Genomic DNA, 17,417 nt, shown 5'->3' with positions numbered 1-17,417 from the left:
CATTGCATTTGTTTCTGCTACTCACAGCATGGCAAATTAGTGCATAAGGGCATTAGGCCACATTCTACCAGAGCAGCAGCCACTTCAGCAGCCTTCCTCAGAGGAGTACCAACCAAAGACATCTTAGAGGCTGCAATTTGGAGTTCAGTGCACACTTTTACAAAGCCCTACCACTTACCTCTCTACTCTAAATCCAGAGCAGGCTTTGCCACTGCAGTTCTGCAGGGCCTCATAGCCTCTCCTAATCCTACTTAGCCCAGCCACCCATCCTCAACTTTGGGATTCAACCCAAGAGTAATGACTGCAACAGTGAAACACTATGAACATAGTATAATTGTGTACCTACCATAAATGTAGATGTTAGAGTGTGTTCACTGTTGCAGTTCAGGTTACCCTCACCATCCCCCTTTCATTTGCTGGGTCTTATCTGTACTTCTCTATTCTATACAACCTATGTGGTGTATTTGCTTGTAGATGAAGAAAATGTTTACTTTAGTGTATGCATGTTTATTGGCATAATCTATTTAGCCTACCCTTTTGGGGGCACCTGACATTGGGGGCAAGAAAAACTGAAGAAAATGGCGTTGGCTGCATCTTTTATACCCCGGCACACTGATGTCAGGGAAGAGGCGACAGCAACCGACACCGGACCAGGACTTTGGAATTCAGGCCGACTGCGGGTAGCCTGCCAGCAGGATAACCCTACAGTAATGACTGCAACAGTGATAGGTACACAACTGTACTTTCTGACCAGATGGATATGGCTTTTAATAAACAGATTTTGTGGATGACACACATGCTACATTGTATAATTATCGGGAATTTTTTGTTTTTGCACGAGTATATATATCTTTTTGAGCTGAATTGATAGTTGTGAACCATACACCACTTATGATTTCTGTAGGAAAACTCTATACCTTTTGGCATGTGACATCTAAGATGTATGTGTAACTAACAAATCAGACAGTTCACAAACCTGAGTATGTGGTCCTTGAATCCTAGGGTTAAAATGAAGCTGCACTGTATGGTTAATTATCTTGTCATCACCTTGCTTGCAGTGTCCTGTTGGTGCTTCATACATCCCCTGAGTTTCTCTCACAGCATCAGGGTTTGGAGTTAATTTAATCATGGCAGCGCTTGTCTCTGATACTCTTCTTTTAGCAGGAATGAAGGACACTGAAGTAGGAAAAGAAAGTATAGTTTTATTAACTCCACTGTGCATTGTAGTGGAAGTGGCAGAATAAAGTAATATGAAGTGTTTTCTTTTAGATTGTAGCCATAAGTAACATGCCCTATGTTAGCATACTGTCCTAGAAAACCAAGTAAGTTAAGAACTACTCATGGTAGCATACTGAACTAGAAAACCAAGTAGGTTAGCAACTAATGTGTGAATAATGTGAACCACAGTCAGACCTAAGATAAACTTTTATGCATGGTACCTGCTATAATTCTTATGATCTAGTATTAAGGTATTGTACTGGACAACTGTAAAGTGGTATTAGGATGCAGTTCTCAAACTGTATGAATTCAGATCACAGCAAGCTTAAAACCACATCGCTAGGGCTGATTATTAAGTATATTTTTATTTCATCTTGGTCTATTTTCTAAATAATCAGTTTTCTCTGAGACAGTTATTTATTTTTAAAAGAAATTCAGCGTGAGATTCACCTTCATTTAGTCTCCCTTTGTGATCATTTAAAGTTTCTTCCATACTGCTGATTTGTGCACTTTACTTCATAAGAATTTCTAAATGTTCCATCTTCTTTTTGGTCTCTATGAAAATGTCTAGTTTGGAGTCCATTTTGTCTATTTGAAGTAATACATTTTGTTACTAGATATCCATGACTGGATGTCTCTCTTTTTTTTTTTTTTTTTTTTTAAACTCCAGAATCCTGAGTACCACTTGTTGAGTGACTGACGTCTCTCCTCTCTTAACCAAGTGATTGAAATTCTGACAGGGAAAGCTTTTGAAGAACTTGGATAGAAATCATTTCTGTGACTATTAGTGAATACAGTTGGCTATCAAGTATCCCCAGACTTTATTTTCAGCACAGAGCTTTCAGCAGTTGCTGCTTACAGTCCGCCATCTTGGCCATGCCCCCTAAATATATTTTTATGAACAGAATGTAAACTTATTTTAGTACCTTTTTTAACAACTTGTCTTTCTCTCCTCATGGTCACAAGTGAGACCTTATACCAAAGCTGCAAGGTGGCTGTTCATAGCTGTAAACAAACCCTAAAATTACACTTTTTTTTTTCTTTGTGGTAACTTGTAATTTAAGCATATAGTAAGTGTTAATCCTGATTAAAACCTATTGGTTCTGTGTAATGTACTGCTGGTGTACAGACTGAGTGGTGAGCACCCTTGTTACTAATTAATACCTCCAGGTTGTTTATTTATTTGTGTGTTTTGTAATTATTTGTTTTTTTGAGTAAAACACAGATACAGTCTGACCATTTTCAGGTCATCTCAGTGAATACAAAACTTGAATACTTGATAGTCGGAGGTAATACTAAACATGAAATTAAAAAAAATACTCTGAGCATATAAGAGGTTTATCAAGTTTGATAAAACTGTGTAGTCACTTAGTACAATCAAAGTTGAAGAATTATTTTTGGTGTTATGTTCATAGCTTGGAGATGCGTTTCTATACATGCAGGATGGGAAGAAAATGGAAAGGCATAAGTATATTGGAGTAGTTGAAAAAATACTGTTTTGGAAAAACTTCACTATGTCTGTATGTATACGTATACATGTGTGTACATGCAGAATTTGCAAACCAATATGTATATGCTGAAGTATCAAAATGTACAAGCACAGAAACATGTGACTGATGCTACCATTTTGAAAATGTATTTGTCAAAAAAAAAAAAAAAAAAAAAAAACACAGAACATTGAAACAACAAGCACAAAATTTAAAAGTTCATAGGTGTTTGTGACGACCCCTCTCTGAGCCAGTAATCAAGGAACCTGACTACTCACCACCGACACTGGAGAGGAACATGCACTTGTAATAGAAATGGATACACTCCATATTTCCAGATGCAGACCTCTCTGCATCAAGCACAGTTTCCCTTAAGAGCACACAGGGAACACACAGCCCGGGGTCTGGATTTCTCTATATCTGTCTCCTTCCAGGTCCCCAGTAAGACTCCCCACTGGTACAGCTGTAGGATTGGGTCCTCAGCCATGTTTGTGTCCCTGCCCTAGGTAGCTAACACGCACACTCAGAGATTTGATTTTGCGTGGATACACACACACACACACACACACACACACACACACACACACACACACCTAGGAAAGTCTGTCTCAGATTTACCTGCTGTGTCCTCTTCTGCCCAGAGTGTAAGGTAGTTACCACTGCCCCCACAGACACTCCAAAATCAGCTACTCTAAGGCCCTTAACAAAAGGTGTCCAATTATGCTGTGTAATATTAATACTAATACAAATGGTAGTAGTTGACCAAGACAGCCAGGCCTTCTGGAGTGGCCCACATAGTGTCACCCAATAAATATAACCACACTCAAAGGTTAAATACTTTTCTACAAGGACCAACCACAATAAAAGTTTTAAATATATTTGTTTGTTTGCGTCTTTCGGCTTTTCCCGGTTAGGGGTCGCCACAGCGGAACTCCGGTCTGCTAATGATTGGTAGTGGATTTTTACGTACCGGGTTACCAGCCCTGATGCACAACCTTCAACGAAGGCACGCCCCATTCACGTATGCCTCCACACAGAAGACGCTCTAGCTGAGAATCTAACGGGACAACGTCTTGCTATGAGGCGACAACGCTACCACATCAATTTAATAATAAATAATAAAAGAGCATGAAAATACTGAATATAAATTCACTGTAAGCCACAGTGTTCAGATCACAGGAAATATTGAAAAGAACATGTTTTTCTTTTTCTTTTTGTCTGAGTCTGTCCATAAATCTCTAAACTAAGCTTCACTATATTCCTGACTGATTCTAAAGAAATTACTGTTCACTATATTATATAAGGGGACCTTCATTGTGTCACTACTAGACAGAGGCACAGTATTCTAAATGTATTCTGTACATTTTTGTACCATTTCATGGGGTGGCAAAAGCCACATCACTATGGCTAGGCTTACAAATGCCCTAGGGCAGATAGCCTAGTACTAAACTATGAAACTATAATAACTTTGGCAAGACAAGATGAAATACATGAGCAGTTTTTCTAGTCAGGCCCCCAAACAGAATACTGTTTACTCAGAGATTATTCCCTGTAAAACATAATATCCAAGATGCCTTGCAGAATTATCTCATCTGGTCACCTGATTCTAGGGTCCCACAATATCTCCTTTGAACCAGAGACAGGAATTTAGCATAGATGGCTACAGTACGCATCTAAATGTTTATGGCAGTGACCTGGAGCTTCCCCTGTTTTACTGAGAAAATGAACAAAGGCTTCTTCCAGACATAACGTCTCTGGTCCTTTTCAGCACTGTGGGGTACGGTTTTAAGGTTTAATGGTTCATTTATATTTCCCTTATTTTTCTTAAAATAAGCCAGGTGATTAACCTTTTGCTGTCCCAGTATCCTCCTCTATTAAAACATATACATTTAATTCAGTTATGATAATACATGTACATTTCTTTTCATTCCAGCAGGGTGTACTGTTGATACATTTTAACACAGGCAAACCACACAAATACATTTTCAGCACAAGCATCTGTACAAATCCGTTTGATGTACAAATGACATATAATTATTTACAAAATTCCAGCTAACTATGCCAGCTATACATCCGCTGCTCTACTTCTCCTAGCATGGCCTGTGTACTAGGCTAACGCAAGGACCTTTTTAAGCCTAGCCATGCATCCCAAATCTCTGATAGGTTCTGATACATTTGATAAGTGTAAGCAGGGGTATGGAAGATGAAACATTTACAAGCAGGGGCCTGGGAATTGAACCATTTACAGGTTGTCTGTGTCCATTAGAGACATAGGTGCCAAATCAGGGATGAATTTTCTGTTGCCCATCCATTTGTCCAAGTTTCACTTGAATTGGGTTAGGGAGGAACTCTGCTTAACATGGATGTGGAGCCTGTTCTCTGAGATATATACCTGTGTTTCTCGCAGGTCCTGTTTATATCACAGGCAAGGTTTAAGTCTTTAGAACAGGTAATTCTGGTGCAGTTTGTTTAGTGGATATGCAGGAGGTCCAGAGTGGGGTCTAACAATGCCCTGTATGCCAGGCATAGATCTCCCCTCAAATGCCTGTAGGAGACTGAATACAGGGATAGGGCCTTGGGGTGGTCTGCACAGGATGTTTTACTTGTGCTCTGTACTCTAAGTGAGGAACCTCTGTGGACGTTCCAATTGCTGGGTAAACCTGGTTGGGTCCATACCAAAAGGGGCATTGTACTCTGACAGGTCTGATGAATGACCAATACAGTGGAACAACTGACTTCCTTTGACTTGGATGCCATACGTTTGTTTATAAGTTGTGCAACATAGAATGATTTCCTCACTACTGCAGACGCATGATCGTCAAAGGCTAGAGACGCATGATCGTCAAAGGCTAGATTACTGTCTGTGGTGCCTAAGTCCCTGACTACTGGGTCATCTCTAAGGGGTGTGTTTTCAGTGCGATGGTTACTAGGGTTGGATGACTTGCCAAAGGATACTGTTATGCATTTCTTGGCATTGAGTTTTAGTCCATGGTTCTGACACCAGTTGTTTGTCTGTGTCCGCCCTCCTTGGAGAACATTTGTGTCTGTGTGGGATTCAGTGACTGCTCCTAATTTGCAATCATCTGCAAGTGTAGTTGGCCAGTGGCCATTAACATTGGCCTTGACTTCAGAGAAGTAAATGCCAAAAAGGAGCAGTCCAAGGACCGATTATAGAGATGGATTTCCTAATTCTAACTTCCTGGGTCCGGTGTGTGAGCCAGTTGGCTATGTTGTACCTAATCTCTTCAGTTTTGTCAACAATACCTGAGTGGGGTATTGTCATATGCCTTACCCAGATCAAGGTAGGCAGTGTGAACCATTTTGTTCTCATCCATTGCTTTGGTGACCTTCTCAGTGATGTCCACCAGGTTGAGTGGGCATGACCTGCCCTTGACAGTACCAAACTGGGCTGGGTCCAGTGCCTGGAGGTTTACTATATCACTTTTGATCATTTCCATGATAATTCTTTACATGGCTTTACATACAAGACTAGTGACACTTCTGGGTCTGTAGTTTCCAGGGTCTGTAGATGGCCCACCTTTGTGCAGAGGGATGACTGTTAGGCTTTGTACCTCATGAATGGAGAAAAGCCATGTACACATTCCAGAGGGCCTGATAGGTAATGTTTCATGCTGTTTAGAAAGCATCCTGGGATATTGTCTGGGCCCACTGATGCAGTGTTCTTGGCCTTAGAGAGAACATTAAGGACCTGTTCCTTGGTGATCGCAGGGGGGAATTATATTTGATGGTATTTCCTGAGAGATGGTTGAGGGGGGAGAGAGTGGTAAAGTTGGAGCTGAATTTATCGGCCATTAGGTTTCCTATATCTTTTGGCTCAGTATAGGTTGCTCCATTTACAATGAGCACTCCACACAACTGTGCATCACCTTTTTGAGGTTGTGTACATAGCTAAATAATGCCTTGTGGTTGCCCTTGCTCTGGGAGGCGAAGTTTACCTCTGGTAGACTATTTGTCCTCTGAGTTGTTTGTTTAGTTTGATGAGAGTGCTTTTCTCCTACTGGGTGCTGCACCTCCTAATTTTTGCCATGATTTTCTTCCTTCTGTTATATAGCCTACTGAATTACTCCACCAGGGTAGCTTGTTTTTTAGGTTAGTTCTGTAGTTCTTCCTGGTGGGTACAGCTGCCTCTTTGCAGCTGTTAACATGCTTATACAGTGTTTTTGTGAACAGTTCTGCATAGACAGCAGTGTTCTCAGGATTTATGGAGGCTTGAAGTTTTGCCAGGTTATCACTTAACAGGAAGTTAGTCTTAAGAGTAGTTCCTGAATATTCCAGGTTTAGCTGGGGTTCCAAGTTTTATTTTTACTTCAAAAGGAGACCATTTTGGGGTCCTAACCTTACCTGGGAAGACGTTACATTAGGGAGTGTGCAGCACTCTCCCATATTAGTGAGGACCAGATCCCATATGGATTCCGTTAGGGTTTTGGTTTTACTAATCTCCATCACTAAATTCAGAAATAATTTGTCTAAATAGTAGTAGTTTTACAGAAAGGGTTACTGTCATGTAAGGAGTAAGGTTGGGGTTAGGAGCAGGGTTAGGGTTAGAGCACATTAGCAAGGATCAGTACACCACCTTCCTAATGTGTGCTAACCCTAACCCAGCCCCTAACCACAACCCCACACCCTACCTTAGAAAAATCTTTTCCATAACTTACAGCTGGACAAGACACACCTCACATATACCAGCACACATGCACAACACTAAATCTTTCCCCTATCCCTTCCTCTAACCCTAACCCACTAACACTTCCACTCCTAATGTTAAACACTTTTGGCATTAAGAACACAAACCTACATTTATGTTACTCTGCACTATACATACAGTTGTTAATTGCATGTAAGGAAGAAGGATGATTAATACTGCAGTAATGATGGGGAGAGTGTTGTTGTTGCGTCTTTCGGCTTTTCCCGGTTAGGGGTCGCCACAGCAGAACTCCGGTCCGCTAATGATTGGTAGTTGATTTTTACGTGCCGAGTTACCAGCCCTGATGCACAACCTTCAACGAAGGTACGCCCATTCACGCATGTCTCCACGCAGAAGACGCTGTAGCTGAGAACCGAACAGCGTCTTACTGTGAGGTGACAACGCTACAGCAGCACCATCACTGTGGATAACGATGGGGAGTGTAATCCAGTTAAATGAGGAGTGTACCATTCTAATTGCACATCTTGCTTTCTGTAGAAAGAAAGTTGTTGACCAGAAGAGTATTTTGTTAATTTTGGCCCTGTGACACTATAAAAATCTAAACCTCTGTCAAAGGAAACCACTAGATCCTGGAAGTGGTGTGCAGTCTCAAGTTTATTATGTTTGCTATACAGGATATCTGTCCGGGTGGAGTACTGATAAGAGCTTTTGGTAGGTCCCAAACACTGAAGTGTTTTGTTTTATTTTTGTTTAGCAGTAGGTATGTTTTCTGTAGCCATTTGGAATGTAGAGACCATTCATTTTCTAGTTTTCTTTTAATTGTGGTGTGGATTTTTGGATAACCATCTGCTTGTAGAGTGAGAAGTGGTTGTTAAAGTTTAGTGCAGAGCTTAATGAAGGTAGAGATGCGGTTTAGAATGGGATCCTAGGACATGCCTATTAAGAGAAAGCATGGCCATAATGAACAGTAACCTCTGTTGTAAAAGGTCAGATATGCGAAAAGAAATAAAAAAATTAAAAATATTTTTCATCGCACTCCTGGTACCATGACCAAACTTGTCTTCAAGTGAGTACAATCTAATGTTTTATATAGTCCTATCTCACCTCCATTATTATGTGTGGGTTCGGAGCCGATCCTCGGCTCCGACTCTGCCGCTTAGAAAGCCCGAAAACTTCTGATTGGCTCGTGGCTAATAGGTATCCCATGGTGCATGCGCACATTCCCCAGATCTCGTTTGCCGTATCTTCAGTCAGAAGCTTCTTTTGGTTGGCCGTGGTTAAGTGATTTAGTTCTTTATTATTACTACTTGTTAGGAGTTTTTAGCTTCATGTGAAGTGCTTTTCTGATTGCTGATAGCCTTATTGTGATACAGATTATGTCTGTTAACCGGACTTGACTTATTACTGGGTTTGACTATTACTGCTATAAAATTCTTGGGCCTGTTGGCCTTTTGTGTGTGATTCCCGTGAGTGTGTGCTTTTAGACTAGACTGTTTTACTTAGAGGTGCTAATTTGTTCCCTTTTCCTTTACACTAGGTTCGTTTAAGTTGGAGAACCTAGTAAAACTTTTTTTTTTTTTTTTTTTTGTGAGAGTTTGGGCTAGATCTGTTTAAGTTAGAGGATCTACTTCCTCTCTTGTTGAGTGAGTGTGTTGGTTGTTTCTTAGAATCGCCTATTTTGCTACTGCCATTATGTCCAGAGATCATAAAGAGCATAAACAGTCAGGATTTAAAAAGTGTACTAAATGCCCGCAAAAAATGCCCATCACTGATAGACAAAGCGTCTGTGTGTACTGTTTAGGGGCCATACATCTTCAAAAAACTTGTCTCTTTTGCCATTCCTTTAGTCCCAGAGTGCTCCAGGAACGGAAGAATAAGCTGATTCTAAAAGGCATGTTAAAACCTTTCTTCGAGGAAGACCTAGCCAGTTCGTCCTCCTCTGCTAGGTCGCAGTCTTCTAGAAAAGATAAGGGCAAGACCTCAAAAAGGCCTTCTCCAGCCTCAACTTCTGTCTCTGAACCTCCACAGAAGTTACCAAAATCGGGAGATGGCCTCTGTCTCTTCGGCTCCACTGTCCTCAGAGCCTATCGAGATTCTGGACACGGACCTTGCAGTATCTGCAGCAAGTGCTTCGGTGCTGATCACTAGCAGTCCTCTTCGGAGCCGGTCTACAGACATTCCACCAGTCTCCCCTACTCTAACATCGCCTATATTGCAGAGAGCTAGGTCTCCCACACTGTCCTCCAGACTCGAGGAGCTTATCTGAAGATGACATCGAGAGAGTGGTGCTCAGACTCCTTACGCCGTCGGCCTTGCCAAAATTTTTATCGGCTCCGACCATTTCTGTCTCTGAGCTGACTCCTGTTACCGATCCTGCTCTTTTTCCTCCTCCAGCCCAGATTGGGCCTTTGGAGCCAATGCTGTCGGTACTGACTATAGTGGTGTCCTTGGCTCCAGCACCCCGGGTGGTTGTCTCTGAGCCGAACTCTGCTCCGACACTGTCAGCGCCATCCGAAGTGTCTAGGGTCTGAAGCTCTTCGGTCGGACCCGAGGGGGACACTTGGAACCGAACCTCTTCGGTGCCGAGTCTTCCTCTTGGTGCATCGGCCTGAGTGAGCTCGGACCCTACATCGTTCTCGGAGCTGATTCCTTTGAAGCCATCAGCACCTACGCTCTCCTCAGAGCCGGGGCATCGTTTGGAGCCTGAGGAATCGGTCTTCGTGAAGATGAGGAGCATGTTGGATAGTTCATCCGTACCACATAGGAGTACCGATGCTACACTCCAAGCTCCGACTACGGTCTCAGCATCCTCTCTCCCCCGGGATGGTAGAGACTCACAGCCTCAGGACCCCCATCTGGGTGGTCCCTGATCTTACGAGACCTCCCCAGAAGTCCCCGCTGAGGAGCCCCCTCGGAAGAGATCATGTAAGAGGAAGCATGTAGACTCCCCTGATGAGTCTGTCACATCTGACACTGACCTTGATGAGTCGGAGGGGTCCCCTATGTCGTCCTCTGAAGATGTCTCCTTTGCAGACATTTTGGAGCTCCTCAGGCAGAGAGGCAGCTGGCCCACAGTTACCCCTTCCGATGAGGAGTTAGTGTACCTGAAGGCTTTTGGGTCTCAACCCTCAGCTTCATGGGTGTCTCCTCCATTTGACGAATTACTGGATCTTGTGAGTCAGAAAGCATGGCAGACTCCTGATGCCGTGGAATCTGTCCCCAGGAGGCTGAATACATTTCTTTCCGCCCCTAAAGACAAAGTTTTTATCCAAGGGTTTACCTGTTGATGCCATGGTGGTGGCGGCGGCCACTAAGAAGGAGCTAGCAGAGACTACTTCTATCCATCCACCTAATGAGGAATCCCGAACTATGGATAGGTACAGGAAGTGCATCTTCTCTTCATCGGCTTTTACACTCCGATCACTGAACTATCTATCACATTTTACGAGACTTCAGAGAGATCTCCTAAAGGAGTTAGGAGATGCTCTTTAGGGTACCTCTACTGAAGCAGTCCCATCTACAGTGTCGGCTCAGTTGACTACTCTCACATCTATTGTTAACTCCTCCATGCGGCTGATCTCATACGCAGCTGATGGTGCGAGTAGGGCGGCGGGTTCAGGAGACTCATTAAGGAGACATTCCTGGATGCGTCTATACAACTTTGCTGAGCCTTTCAAGTCTACATTCACCAATGCTCCCGTGGACGAATCCTCTCTTTTTGGACCTGAGGTGAAAGATACCCTCACCAGGTGTGAGCAGGAAGGAAAGACTCTCTCTGCCGTGGGAGTCCATTTTACCGTTCCTTCTAGACCTTACCCTAAAGGTCAGAAGAGTGGCAAAATGTGATTCAAGAAATCACAGAGACCTTTCCAGGACACACAAGGTGATTCCTCCTTCAGAGGCAGGGGAGGAGGAAATAATGATAGACATCGCCCTAGAGGCAGGGGAGGCCCACAAAATCAGGGTGGTCGCGATTCCTTTCGTGACTGTCCCTATCAGCGTTCCTGATGTGGAACCAGACTGTGCGTCTCTGGAGCCGATCGGGGGTCGCCTGTCCTTGTACCCAGAAGCCTGGCTAAATCTCACTCGGACAAGTGGGTACAAGACATTATCACCAGAGGTTACTCTATACCCTTTTCCCTTCCACCACTCCCTCCCAAAAGGATCCCAGATGTACCACCCAATTACAGGGATCAAGCGGCTATAGAGATAGAAAAGCTGCTAGTAAAAAGAGACATCTAAAGGTCCCAACAGACCAGACAGGATTCGGAACATACTCCAGGTTCTTTTTAGTTCCAAAACGAACAGGGGACTGGAGACCCATCCTAGGCCTCAGCAGGTTAAACGAGTATGTAAAGAAGTCCAAGTTCCGAATGGTCACTCTACAATCCATACTCCCTTTGTTAGGGAGCGACCACTGGATGTGCTCAATAGATCTCCAGGATGCCTACTACCACATACTGATGTACCTACACGTCCGCTGGGAGCCAATCATTACCAGTTTTGGGTGCTGCCCTTTGGTCTCACCACAGCCCCCTGGGGTGTTCACCAAGTGCATGGCAGTAGTCCACAGCTCATTTGCGGCATCTGGGAATCCAAGTCTTTCCATACCTGGACGATTGGCTCCTGACCGCCACCACCAGGCATCACCTAGTTCAATCAAGAGATTCCACAATCAAGCTCTGTTCCCAGTTGGGAATCTCGATTAAACTGGGAAAATCCTCTATTTTGCCTACTCTCTCTAACTTTTATAGGAGCAAACATAGACACGGTCAGTATGACAGCCAGACTATCTACAGACAGAATACAGAATCTTGTGCAACAAATTTACAGGATACTTCCCCTTCAAAGAGTCAAAGCGAAGGGGGTGTTGCAGCTTCTCGGAACTATGGCGTCCGCCTTAACCTTGGTACCTTTAGCAAGACTACATATGAGAATACTCCAGTGGCTCCTGTCATCCCAGTGGTCATTTCAGCAGTTGCCTCTACATCATCAGATTCTGATTACAGATTCTTGCAAAAAAGACCTACGCTGGTGGATTCAACCAGGTCATCTTTCCACATTGCCACTGTGACCACGGATGCCTCTCAGGGTGGGGGGGGCATTATGTTGGCAGGACTGTCCAGGCACTTGGCAAGAGCAGGAGGCCCATCTGCATATGAATGTCCTAGAGATGAGAGCAGTGCTTCTAGCGTTGCAAGCACTTCACAACTTTCTCCCTCTAGGGACGATAGCTATCCAGACCGACAACATGTCGGTGGTCTGGTATCTAAACAAACAAGGGGGACCAGATCATACCCCTTATGTTGAGAGGTCCTGCAAGTTTGGAATTGGGCAATTTCTTCCCTACGCTTTCTCATTGCAATGCACATCTCGGGGACTTCCAATGTGATAGGGGACAAGCTAAACAGGGCTATATTTTTACCTCCCGAATGGTCCTTGAACCACATAACAGCTAGTATGATCTTCCACAAGTGAGGACAACCCTGCTGCGACCACTTTGCCAGCCCCATCAACACCAAATGCAGCACCTTTTTCTCTCTCATCCCCCCTCCGGGAGAGTCTCCAAGAGATGCACTAGTCCACGATTGGCCCCCGGGACTTCTTTTATGCTTTTCTTCCCTTTCCACTCATCCCCAAGGTCCTACAGAAAGCAATGCTGTTGGGAAACAAGATGATCCTCATCACTTCTTACTGGGCTCGTCAGATTTGGTTCCCTTTTCTCTGGCCTCACCTGTTAAGACTACCCATGGACTCTGGACCCAGTGCCAGACCTCCTGACACACGTCAGGTTCTCTTCACCCCAGTTTCCACACTCTCAAACTGATAGCATGGCTGCTCTAGTTCCATCACTAGTCAGGCTTCATGATTTGTCTCTAGCTGTAACTCATATTATTACCTCTTCTCACAAGCCTTCGACCAGAAAATTGTATCCTAGTAAATGGAAGAGGTTTTCTATATGGGCACACAACAGAGAAGTTGATCAATTTACAGCTCCCATTACTATTGTTCTAGAGTTTTTCAGAACTCTTTCACCAGGGTCCAGTGGCTTCTACACTCAGAGTTCAGCTAGCAGCAATATATTATTTTCATTTGGGGATTAATGATTCCAGTCTTATGTCTCACAAACTGTGCAAATCTTTTCTTAGGGGTTCCATGATGTTAAGACCTCCTGTGCAAGACCCCATTCCTCCTTGGGACCGGAATCTAGTCCTGTCTAGACTTACTCTGCCACCTTTTGAACCAGCCCATAGTTGTCAGTTTAAATTCCTGTCTTGGAAGACTCTTTCTGGTAGCAATAACCTTAGCCAGACGAGTTTCTGAATTACAGGCTCTGTCTGTTAGACCTCCATATTTAATTTTTCACAAAGATGGGGGTCTCTCTCCGGACCAACCCTTCTTTTATTCCAAAAGTCTGTTCTCAATTTCACTTAAACCAAACAATTGAGTTGCCAGTGTTCTTCCCTAATCACTTCAAGAAAGCAGAGTGTACATTCCACCAGTTGGATGTGCACATGCAACTGCGTTTCTATATCCACAGGACCAAAGGATTTAGAAAATCAGAACAGCTGTTTATTTCTTTTGCTGAGGCGAGAATGGGCTTGCCAGTTTCCAAGGTTACACTATCGAACTGGATCTCTAGTTGCATTTCCTTTATTTACAGTTCTCAGGGAAAGGAGTTACCCTTTAAAGTTAAAGCGCATTCCACCAGGTCCTTCACTACTTCTGCTTTCCAATTCAGGACACCTATTGATGATGTATGTACAGCAGCAACATGGGCTACCCCCTCATACCTTCATTTCCCATTATAAATTGGATTTAACTTCCAGGGGTAGAGCCTCGTTTGGTTCCACTGTACTCGGGAGTATCTTCCAGTGAGCCACCCATTCAAGATGCTAGGGACGCTGTCCAACACGTAATAATGGAGGCGAGATAGGACTACATAACATAAAGAAGTTATGTACTCACCATAACGTTCCATGTATGTAGTCCATCTCGCCGAACATTATTATGAACCCACCCACCAGCCCACTTCCTGGAGGATCTGGATACAGTTTTTCCTTTTCTACAATGGTTTTTACCACACGGGCACTTTTTATTACAGTTTATTCTTCCGGACCTTTGTCCTTTTTCCTGTCTTATCCTGGTAGACTAGTAGCAAACAAGATCTGGGGAATGTGCGCATGCACCATGGGATACCTATTAGCCACCAGCCAATCAGAAGTTTTCAGACTTTCTAAGCAGCCGAGTTGGAGCCGAAGATCAGCTCCGAACCCACACGTAATAATGTTAGGTGAGATGAACTACATACATGGAACGTTATGGCGAGTACCTAACTTCTTTATATACATAACTGCAGCTGCTTAAATATATAGTCAGTCATCCAAAGTAATCCACAATTATCCAATGAATTCATATTCCTTTCCAAGTCATGATTTGAACCCCCCTAGGTTTTTTGTGCCAGATATTTCCTTTTGCCTTGCCACACTTCAAAGTCTTGGCTTTTCTTTCATCCTGTTTCACCTGTTCTAAAACTGTACATCTGAACCTAGTTGCATTTCCCATATGCAAGTTATTACAATGTTGTGCCAGTGGACTTTCAGATTTATTAAGTTTGATGTTACTCAAATGATTCCCTACATTTGAAAATAGTCATCTTTCCAATATAAATTACACTAGTACCATCCAGCATACATCACCCCTTAGTTCACAAGAAAACTTACCTTTAATAATATATTTCTTATTAATTTGGTAAAAGGACGCCTTCAGATGTGTGCCTAATTTAACAGAGAAGATTATGTTCCAGATAACATTTTTTTATTTTATTTTATTTTTATTTTACATTTGTTAACCAGGAGAGTCCGACTGGACACAGGTCCATTTTCAGCGGAGGCCCAGGATGAAAAGCTCCATGTTACACTCTTAGCAATTATACAGTTCTAAGCAAGTTTTAAGAACAAATGTAGGTGTTACATTATTTAGAGTAGTACAAAAATGAAAATTCCACAGTATATAATGCATTTGTTAGAAGATTAATATATATATATATATATATATATATATATATATATATATATATATACACATGTTGATAACCACACATCAAGAATATAGATATTGAAGTAAGACCAGGATGAGAATATGAAGTTCTCTGATAAGGTTTAAACCTTTCTCGGATACAGATTATAGCCTATATCGGGTACAGATTTTAGTATTGTAGTGAACAGGTGATAGTATGTTTTATCCTATTGTAATGATGCTGTGTTTGGATGAAAAGCAAGGATATTAGTGGGGCTATGTAAGGAAAAAGGCAGAGAGAAGCAGAATCTTTGCAACTGTGTAAAGTTATTGTTTACTCTGGGGAGTAGCAAGAGCAGAGCCAACTGTTTGAATAATGAGATTTCAGGAGGTGTTTGAATTGGGTACTCGAAGAGTATATTATAATAAAAAAAAAAAAATATATATATATATATATATATATATATATATATATATATATATATATATATATAAACAAATTATTGAACCAGTCGAGCCCTTGGGCTTATTCTGAAGCAGTGATGGTTTAAGTAATAGGTTGTGATCAGCTATATCAGAGGCTTTAAAAGGGCTGTGAAGACTGAACAGTTTAGATTGCATCTGGCATTCTGAAGCATATCATTTAAGGCACTTAGTGCTGGTGTTGTACATATGCCCAGTCAAAACGCATGCTGGTGGAGAGAAGGCATGTTATATTTCTTAATACAAATAGCAAATTTAGAGTAAATTAACTTTTCAGATTTTTTTGTAAAGATTTGCAGAATGGAAATGGTCAACATTAGTATAGACCGTGGGTTTAAGGACTTCTGAATGGGAGCCAGTTATAGCCCACTCCCATTTAAGGAGCATTGTGTTAGTATGGAGGTGTAGATTATAGATGTGTTATAAGGAGTGGGCAAGATAAAGATGGCAAAATTTTATAAACTGCTGTCTGTCTGATGACAAATGTTTGATGGCAAAATTTTATAAACTGCTGTCTGTCTGACAAATGTTTGAGCTACGTTTTTCAATGTCTTTTGTTATTATGGCTGGAAAATATATAAAGGGAGGTGAAAAGTAGTAGTTTTGATGGGAGAAGGAAAAGTGGTGGCTGAGTGGGAAGAGATGCTGGACAATTGGAAAAAATCCATTTTAAAGGAACCTGTGGAACAATTTAATGATGCCTTGTTGTGCTTGTTTTTTCACCTCCATCCAGGTGTTTGGTTTGAGTTTTCACAAGTGCTTGAGATGTGTTTTTTGCTCTTTCCGTCCCTGCCACCAGTGTGAGGGTTGACCAGGAAGGGTTGGCGCGCCATCATTAGACAGTCCTTATGGATGGTTTTGAGATTTTTTTTTAATGAATGGAAATAGCCTTGTGTCTCCTAGAAGTTTTTGTTAGGTTTCACAAGTTAAAATTTTTTCTATTACTGGGGTGTGGGGAATTTTTCTATTCCTGCCAAGCCATGCCCTGGCTCTGATAATCCAGAGTATGGGCTTGGTTTCATTCAGCCTGGAGATGATAGCGAAGTCTCTTTCTGGAGGTGCACTAGTTTTGCTGTCATCATTTTAGTGGCCTGTAAGAGGTTATTGGTGATAATGGCAGAGGGACCAGTTGGTGGAATCTGGTGCTGCCCCCCCTCTTTTTCCAACTGTACTGTGATAAGGTTCTCATCTGTATGAGATGAGTTTTGGTAGGTTTTATTTTGCATGTAGTAGAAAAATGTTAAAGATATTTGGTCACTAAGGGAGGGAGGTAAGATATTAATGTTGGAGTTCAGTTTGGGAGTGGTAGTTTGCTTTGAAATTAGGCCTTATTGGAGTTATGTATTCATGACAATTTGGGTCGATATGGAAATTGTTTACCAATGATCCTTCATATTTGGGACACTTTATAAATACAAACATGTTTATTTGCATATTTGTTTACTGGTATAGTAGCCTAACACAGGTTGTGGCATGCAGTATTGCTGCTGTTTATTTAATAATTTCATTGTGGCATGCAGTATTGCTGCTGTTTATTTAATAAT

At 42.3% G+C, this 17,417-nt stretch overlaps 2 protein-coding genes across 3 annotated transcripts in view; one reads left to right on the top strand and one right to left on the bottom strand.

The window, feature by feature from the left end:
- The window catches only part of PPAT (phosphoribosyl pyrophosphate amidotransferase), a gene marked incomplete in the record, with an annotated part of 1,466,229 nt that overhangs the window by 73,626 nt on the left and 1,375,186 nt on the right, over window positions 1-17,417 (top strand).
- PAICS (phosphoribosylaminoimidazole carboxylase and phosphoribosylaminoimidazolesuccinocarboxamide synthase) overlaps window positions 1-17,417 on the bottom strand; it is a 1,039,115-nt gene that overhangs the window by 710,821 nt on the left and 310,877 nt on the right. For both annotated transcript variants that reach the window (XM_044062488.1, XM_044062489.1), the window contains one exon: window positions 977-1,176. In XM_044062488.1, the coding sequence (XP_043918423.1) occupies window positions 977-1,176 (200 nt within the window). The remainder of the gene's footprint in view (window positions 1-976; window positions 1,177-17,417) is intronic.

This window comes from Protopterus annectens, chromosome 2.part1, assembly GCF_019279795.1.
Source record: "Protopterus annectens isolate FY-2018-M chromosome 2.part1, PAN1.0, whole genome shotgun sequence".
NCBI lineage: Eukaryota > Metazoa > Chordata > Ceratodontiformes > Protopteridae > Protopterus > Protopterus annectens.
Note: the sequence above shows the minus strand (reverse complement) of the source record. Positions and strands in the feature narration are given on the sequence as shown.